The 8982-nt window shown below is 44.7% G+C and overlaps 1 protein-coding gene across 1 annotated transcript in view; it reads left to right on the plus strand.

The window, feature by feature from the left end:
- The window catches only part of CUBN (cubilin), a 321538-nt gene that overhangs the window by 127323 nt on the left and 185233 nt on the right, over positions 1-8982 (plus strand). Inside the window, exon 29 of the mRNA XM_019508344.1 lies at positions 7764-7945. Within this exon, the coding sequence (XP_019363889.1) occupies positions 7764-7945 (182 nt within the window). The remainder of the gene's footprint in view (positions 1-7763; positions 7946-8982) is intronic.

The raw sequence follows: 8982 nt of genomic DNA on the forward strand, positions 1-8982 counted from the left end.
ACACACACACACACACACACACACACACACACACACACACACACACACACACACACACACACACACACACACACACACACACACACACACGGTGAGGCTGCTGCCGGTCTTTACCTGTTGTTCACTGTATCAGGTTCATCAATGGATTGACCCCTTTAGGGTCTGTGAGGCTTCAGCCTTACATCAGTTCATCCCGGGTTCTCAGGGTAAGTAATGCCTACCAATCCAATCAATGTCCAGTCAATATCAACCAGTAACAGTTCACCCACTTTCCAGGGTTAGTCACACCAAAACCACCCCTCCCCGCGGAGTTAATCAATTAATCCAACCAAAAAGAAAACAAAATCAATTTCTCCTTGAGCCCTGGGTCACTCCAAGGACTTCAGGAGTTCATGGGGGACAATCCAACTAAATTAACTTCTCCCCTGTTGAGGGGTCAGCTGACTCAAGATCAATTTACTGTGAGTCCTACCCTGTCTTAACTACCTTAACTCCAGGGAAGAGGCTTACCCTCCTGCTGTCTTCCTGGCACATCCCCAGGACAAAAAGAAAAAAAAGCAATAAGAGAAAGGGAGTAACCAACAAAGGGGTACTGCCCCGTTAACTGACAACCCTTTATGCACTGGCTGCTCTTTCTCTCTCTCGCACTCTTGCTGGCTTCTGGATCTTTTCTCCACCACTCTAATTCTCCCTCAGCTGTCCTGGGGTGACTTCTGCATATGGCACATCCCGGATGCTTTCAGTGGTCCTCCAACCACCTTGGCCCATGTGCTGGCTTCCTTCCCCCACGGGCATCTGTGGGAAGCTGTCAGTAGCGAAGACCTCTGGTGTCCAACTCCTTTGCTGATTGTAGTTCTTCCTCAGCTGTCCCTCTCTGGGACTGAAATAGCTCTCTGCATGCTCATTCCACCAATCCAGAGGGAGCATGCACTCTGGTAACATGGCAGCCTGCTTACCTCTCTGGTGGGTCTCTCCTTTGTACCTGGGGTAGGTGTTTGCCATGCAAGTTCCTTGGGGATTTTCTTCGGCCCTGGTCTCTTCCTCTCACAACTTAGCCTAAGGACATTACTGAAGATTGACAGGGTTTCACTCCTCCATGGTGTTAATCTCTGAATCAATCACAATTCTTTTCTACTGCATAATTCTTTATGAAGGGGTTGTTTTTTCAGGAGAGACTGTTGAGGTTCCACATGTACTTTATAGGTTGCTTTTCATCTTAGATCAAGATATTTGTAAGGTAACAGTGTATCTGTGATTCAAGGTATTTTTGTGAGAGCAGCTGTCTGATAGCTTTGGCAGTGGCAGTGGCAGTGGCAGCAGAGCAGCAGCAGTGGTGATCCCTCGTGGTTGGGGATGATCACTCCCACAGATCAAGTAAAGTGTTGTAGATGAATCCGTTGATCACTAAGAAGACTGATTCTAGAGCCGCAGACTCTGGAAGATGCCACAGATAGTGGTTAAAGGGAGGGTTGAGCCCCAGATTTCTTGGTCTTTTTTCCTTTTCTTCCATTTCTGTTGTTTTTCTGCCTCCAGGGTGAGACAGTTTTCCTCAAAGTAAGATATACCTTCTCTTGCAAGACACTGCTATGTAGCCCTGTCCCAGGCTAGGTTTTCATAGATTGTAAGGCTGGAAGGGACCCTGGTAGATCATCAGGTCCAGCCCCCTGCACCAGTCAGAAAAGACAGCTGGAGTCAAGTGACCCCGGCAAGGTGACTGTCCAGTCTCCTTTTGAAGATTTCCAGGGTAGGCAATTGCACCACCTCTGGAGGGAGCTTATTCCACAGTCTGGACACTAACTGTGAAGATATTTTTCCTAATGTTGAGCCTGAAATGGTCTTCTAGGAGTCTTCTAGGCCATTACTCCTGGTTTTCCCCAAGGGTGCCCTGGTGAACAGTTGTTCACCGAGCCCCTGATGTACTTCCCATATCTGGCGATAAGCTGCTACCAAGTCCCCTCTCAGCCTTCAGTTTTTCAGGCTGAAGAGTCCCAGGTCCCTCAGCCTTTCCTTATATGGCTTGCCGTGCAAGTCTCTAATCATATGAGTGGCCCTTCTCTGGACTCTCTCAAGTTTTACCACGTCCTTTTTAAAGTGCAGCTCCCAGAACTGGATGCAGTACTCCAGTTGGGGTCTCACTGATGCCGAGTAGAGTAGAAGAATCATTCCCTTGGTTTTGCTGAAGATTCATCAATTGGTATATGCCAGAGTATTATTTGCCCTGCTGGCAACTGCCAGCTCATATTCATACCATGGTCTATTATTACCCCCAGGTCCCTTTCATTCATGGTGTTGGTCACTTTGATGCCACCAAGCCTGTAGGTGTGTAGGGGGTTGTTCCTCCCCATATGGAGCACTTTATATTTCTCAATGTTGAACTTCATCTGAGTCCGACTCACCCAACTTGCTAGACTGTCTAGATCCATGTGTCTTTGTAGCCTGTCTCCAAGTATGACCACGCTTCCCCAAAACTTGGTGTCATCCACAAACTTAGCCAGTGAGCTCTTCGCTCCCACATCCAAATCATTGATAAAGATGTTGAAAAATACTGGACCAAGCACCAACCCCCATGGGACACCGCTGGTCACTTTTCACCAGGACAACACAGATACATTCATTAGGACTCTCTCGGCCTGCATCAGAGACGCTGTGGAGAGGGTCCCCAGGCTAGTCTGGTCCTCCAACTACTATTCCATGCTTCTCATCCATGTGGGAACAAATGACACAGCCAGGAGCAATCCAGACTGGACCATGAGTAACTCTCCACAACGTCTCTGATGCAGGCCTCAGGAAGGCAGCAGACCTCCTGGGCTAGGGGGTCTGAATGGCAGAGGGGACCCTTGGTGTCCTCTTGGGGGTGGCATCATGCTGCTTACCTTCCTCTTTCTCCGGTGTCACCATCAGACCCTCCTCATGCATGGGGTGGAGAGCATACCTGTTGTGCAGGGCGAAGGGAGGAGCAACCCTGGTCCTACATTTTGTGGAGCATGAGGTGACCGTCATTCAGGTAGCTCCAGGTGGGTCTTGGTTAGCCTTCTTGTTAGCCACCATCTCTATCTCCTTCTCTTCTTCCTTCTTCTGGAGAACAGCCTAGCAGTAGCCATCGATGAAGTCTTTGTGGGCCCTGATGGTGCACAGCCAGTGAACCTCCTCCTCGAGCACCTGCACCCGGTCCTTCAGAGACTCAGTTTGTGATGTCAGCACCACACTTCTTAATGTGTGTAACCTGGGTGGCAGCCCAATAATTGCCACCTCTGCCCAAATATCAGGGATGGTGTGGTGAGAGTGAGGCAGGGCTTCCGGCCAGCACCAATTTACTTTCCAGCTGGCCCCTGCTACCCACAGAGCAGCCCGTGGTCCTAAGAAGGTCTAACACTTAACTGATTTAACTATTTACACTTTATTTACAAAACAAGAATAATAGGAAAGGTTATTTACAAGTGAACTTAAATGCCAAAACAAACCAGAATGCATTAGTCAACCCTTCACTCAAGAACCGCAGGTAGGGTAACTGGCAGCTGTCAGCCACTGCTGAGATGCTACAGCAAGGAAGCAGGGTGCTCACTTCCAGCAGCTCCAACAGCCTTCCCAGTAAGTGAAAGACAGCTTAAGCTCTTCTGGTCTGCAGCAACCAAATTGTATCAAACCCTGACCCCCCAAAGAGGCTAAAGGGTGACCCTCCATGGCAACCAAAATGGCAAGCAACAAGCAACAGAGTAGGCTCCTGCAGCAATTGGCATGACCCAAGCACAAAGCTCAGGGACTCCATCCAATGACAATCAGCTGCAGAATAAGGGACAGGACTGAGTCCCCTCTGGGGCAATCAGTGGCAGAGGGTCAGCAGCACAGGCAGCTCCCAGGGATTGCTGTTCTAAACCCCTGCTCCAGATGACTGGCTAGGCACCCCACACGCCTCATGGCTCGCCAATCCTGCTCTGAGCGCCGGCCTGCACCCTGAGCTCCCAGGGACCATTGTCCTGGCACTCTGCCACTCCTCAGAATCCCAATGCCTTGCCTGCTGCTGTCCCACTTGCCCGGGAAAGGTAAGGAGTTTCCTCAACTCACCAGCCCAGCTCCCTGCTCTGGATAAGGATACCGCCTGCTCTTCTGGCCGTTGCTTCTTCTCCACAGTGGAGTGGGGGGCCGACTGCCACCCTTAGCCTCTGGGACGCCCGGCACATCCAGCTCACTGTGATGGGGTCTTGGGGCACCAGCTCTGCCCCAAGCCCTGGCCGCAGCTCCCTTTCTGTTGCAGGGCTGGAGGCACAGCCAACTGCCACTGCCTTCTTCTCCCAGGGCTTTCAAGGCTCTTCAGAGGTGTCTCTCTGCCCCCTCTGCTGGGTCAGCTCACCCCAGCTCTTCTTAGGCCTTCTGCGTCATTCCCCAGAGTCACTGTCAGCAGCCCCCATGCCAATTCAGCTGCTGCTTTTATCCCCTCAGGCAGTCCCTCCCTGGCTTGCAACCCTGGCCATCCCCCTTCCATGCGAGTGAGGGGACTGAAAACCCCTTCGTTAGATTGGCTTCTCCTTTTCCAGAGGGCAGGGCTCACCTGCTCCACTCTTGGGGTCGCCCAGAGTTCACCATCACTGTTTCTAGCCCAGGGTAAGTATCTCGAGCCAATCTGGTGAGCCCACATTGGCAGTATGTTACATATGTTTTCCCAATTTCTGATTTCAGCCACACTTCTTAATGTTTGTGCCTTGAGCGTATCCTTGAAGTGATTTCTGTGGCCCCTGCCTGTCCTTTGTCCTTGGTAGAGTTGGCAGTATAGCAGTTGTTTTAGTAAATTCACCCCAACCATGTACACACAATGCCCTGTCCACTGCAGGTGACACTGAATAATCAATGCTTCTGTGCTTGTGGTATGAGCATCAATACTAGCGCTTGTGCAACAATAACTTACAAAGCCAGCAGAATGGTACATACAAAACCACTTAGGAGATGGGAGAATAAGATTAGTTTAAACCCAAGAAAGAAACAGAGTGGAAAGCCAAGGCCTACATTAATTCACAAATTTAAGGATTGGAAAGACCTTCATAGGTTATGTCCAACTTTTATTTCCTGCAACTATGTAAGTGCAGTTTACCTAGTTCATTTTCCTCTTCAGGACAAAGTGATGGAGATGCGACTTCCTTACATAAATTACTAAGATTAGGGATTTGAATGCCTGGTAAGCAATCTTCCACATGGCTAGCTTGATGTTTACCTTTATGTTTTTCTTTTCCACCCTAAATCAGATTCTTCTTATCTTGTTCCCTTTCAGAACTGTTGCTGTTGCCCTTGAGACTTGTTTCAACACCCTAGGAATCTAAAGCTACAGTTTGCAATGGGGGAGCTGGCCTGGCAGATAGAGATATCTACCTTTTATTAACAAATACCCCTACAGGATTGTAATAATTTTATTGTATAGATGACCATACTTGTTATTATATTTAGTACCTTTCTTTAACATTCACCAGGGAAGTTGTTGAGAAAATTTTGCATTTACTACAAGATTTTGTCAACTAATTAATTTTAACCCTCCTGGGGAATAAATTTATTTTAATTGAAACTATGGCATTATGGCTAGGATACAGGATTAACTATATACACTGTGCATGGATTTAAGAAATATTAAAGTAGGCAGTGCTTCTCTGACAGCTAACTGAGGCGTGGAAGAGGAATTGTTATTATGTTACAAAAATACTTTCTTGAACTACACTTTAGATAAAGTATTTTTGGCATTTTACAGCACTTAAACTTTGTATTTTCACAGCTTATGGTTGATTAGGTTGTTTTGTTTAATATTATTTTTAAATATGAAAAACACCTTTTAATGATAATTTATTTAATTTATAAAAATCGTTTGAAATTATTTTTACAAGAAGGCAATATCAATAAACAGCCATTAATTCTCCCTTTAAGTATTTTCAGCTTATCTGTGTGTTTCCTTTTGATAAGAAAAACACTTCCTTTCATATGATGAATAGGAATTGAGAAACAAAATTAGTAGTAGGCAGCAGCTATAGGAACTCCTACAGTCCTCAAAGCTTTTCCATGAAACTGAATACTACAGGATCATTTTCTGTGCCAACTATCTAAAGTAACTTGTAATCCATTTCATAATTGTTAATTCTGGGTCAAGATTTAAACAGAACTTGTGCACATGACATAAAGTAGGCTAAGTCCTAACCAGGCAGTTTTGGTAAATATAACTAGAAGGAAGACATGATGCGTTAGGAAACATAGAATCCCTGCAAAATAGGACTGCCCCGGAAGAACAAGGCAAAGCCTTCCTTTCATGATTGCTGTTAGTCCTCTTTGCTCTCTTGTTGTATAGTACAACAGCCTATATGTTTCAAGCAGAATGAGATGGAAGGAATGACTTTGGCTGAAATGAGAGCAAAGGCTAATGATGTCAGTACTTATCCCTCCCTAGAATCCCTAGGGCAATTGTCACTACTGTATCACACAAATATGAGACATGTAAGACTACGTGCTCCAATGTGTTCCTCAGAGATGAAAGCCAAAAAAACCAGCATAGGATTTGGGCCTTATTTTAATGGTGACTCAAGTTGGCCCATAAATGTTGTATTGGAAAAAAGCTAGTTTGAGTCTAAGTGAAACAGTTGCATACTGTGAACGCTTACACTGCCAATATGTAACTTCCTCCAGAAAGTCAGAGAAGTAAAGGGAAATCAAATTATTAGTCTCATTTCCCTTTGCTTGTGGTGAAAAGAGAAGCTACTTGCTCCCATTTGTCATTGGTTTCCCCATTCCACCTTTTCTCTACCTTTGCCACAATTTTGTGGCTTTCAGAGTTAATTAGAGTGTAGTGTCCTTTGTCTTTCAAGGAGCCTGGCTCATAACGGAAATTTTGCAAAGATAAGGGATTGGCCATAAAACAACTTCATACCCTTGACTACAAGGCCAGAACTGAAACATTTCCATGTCAGAAAATCCTCACAGTTCCTCTAACCTACACCCTAGTGATCAAAGACTTTTCAAGAATCCAGTGATCACTGGAACATAGGGATATTCTATCTGGGTTTCTTTCTCCCATACATACCTGCTAAATAAGGGGCTGGAATGGAGTGGCTTAGAAAGGGTAACATCAGACTATCAAATACACATTTAAAGAGTGAAATCCAAATGATTGGTTCTCAGCCTTCAGTGGCTTTGTGCTACCATGTTTTGTGCACCCCGCCCTTTTTTTGTAGCCCCCTTAATGCAGCTGCCCCAGTTTTCCTGCTAAAATACTTACCACATTTTCAAGGAAAGATTTTTTTCTCCATTCTGCCTTCCAAAAACAAGAGGCATGTCTTACTCAGAGAAGTATAATATGTGAGAAAATATGTCAATTACTGCTGCAGTCCCTAAAAGGACATTAATACTAAGGATAGGTCTTCATTAGCTTTAAGGCTAAGATGGACAGTTTTTCAAAGACTAAATCAGGATAGAATACGATTGTACTTTGAAACTTAAACTTAGATGCCTAATAGGTGAATAGGATCTGGCCCAAAAATTTTGCCCCAGCATTTACATTGTTTAAAAAAAATAAGTAAAACAAAGGCAAAAAAAAGAGAGAAACATAAAGACAGAAGCTACCCAGCCAAATGGTGCTCTACCAAAGGATGTTCATGCCATGAACTTTCAGGTTGGAGCCTAAACGGTCCTACATATTTGTCTGCTAACAATCTGATAATATCTTTCTTTGAATTATAATTGCCAGCTGTTGATTCCATACTGCTTAGTTTTATAGTACTTTTTTGTTGTTGTGTTACCAGGTTGTGGCAGAGAGCTCTCTGGGCCTTCAGGATCTTTCCATAGTCCTGGCTACCCAAACAGATACCCAAGCAACAGAGAATGTATCTGGTACATTCACACAGCACCTAAGAGCAGCATCCAGCTGACCATTCAGGAATTCGATATTGAATATCATCCAAACTGCAGCTATGATGTTTTGGAGGTCAGAGTGTTAATTTTTTTGTACTCTAAGCTATGCATATTTCTATCTGGAACAGAGAAATACATTCTATAGAAGTACAATATACTAGAAGAGAGCAGATTTTAAAAAAATCTTAAGCTTATTTAAAAAAATCTGCCTTTTATCAAGCATGTAGCAGGATGGTGTTGTACTGTGGGGGTGATTTTTCCTGGTGCTAGATAATGATCTATATAACAGAATAAGCGGAAGAAAGCAGGTAGCTAAATAGAAGACTTCTTTTAGATCTTTACTATAAGTGGCTTACCTTTGCATCATCCACACAGCAGCTAAGGTGAACCCTTATGACTGAAAGAAGGGGAGCCATAACTAAGCTGCTTTGATCAAACAGTTGTTCATTATCCACAGTCATATGCCATAACCATTAAATGTTTGTACAATGAAGAGTGGCCTAAGAGAAGTTAGGATTCTTGACTAATACAATGCTTCTGTACTTGTTCTAACCCTGCAAAGATTTGTGCACATACTTAATTTTATACATTGTGAGTAGTCCCACTGACTACAGTGTCTTTGCAAGACCCATGCATAAGGCAGTAGCTTCTTTAATTACATTCAGGAGCATAGATAAGTGTTGTTCTGTATCATAGCTGCTGTGCCATACTTTGGTATAGATTTCTAGTACATATGCCCATAGGTAGAACTTAGCCACCTTCAGTCAATTGCAGCATCAATGAGGCATCATAAGCTTCAACACTAGGCATGCCTGGGGGAGTGAGGGAGGATTCCACTGCTGTACATAAATCCTCTTGGCAAGATGACCCAGGGGGAGGACATTCATGTAGAGGACATCCAGATGAGTACCAATACCCTAAGACACTTGCAAAGTGACAGAAAACCTGAGATGACTAAGGATGAACTCAGGTGTCTTTATGGGAATGCCAGAAACATGGGCAATAAACAGGATGAACTAGCACACCTTCAGGCAGATGAGGAATTTGACCTCATTGGGTTTATGGAGTGGGATGATGCAAATGTGGTCCCCATCTTAGCAAATGTGGTCC

The sequence above is a fragment of the Gavialis gangeticus genome, unplaced genomic scaffold, assembly GCF_001723915.1.
Source record: "Gavialis gangeticus isolate Ggan-Ray unplaced genomic scaffold, GavGan_comp1, whole genome shotgun sequence".
Taxonomy (NCBI): domain Eukaryota; kingdom Metazoa; phylum Chordata; order Crocodylia; family Gavialidae; genus Gavialis; species Gavialis gangeticus.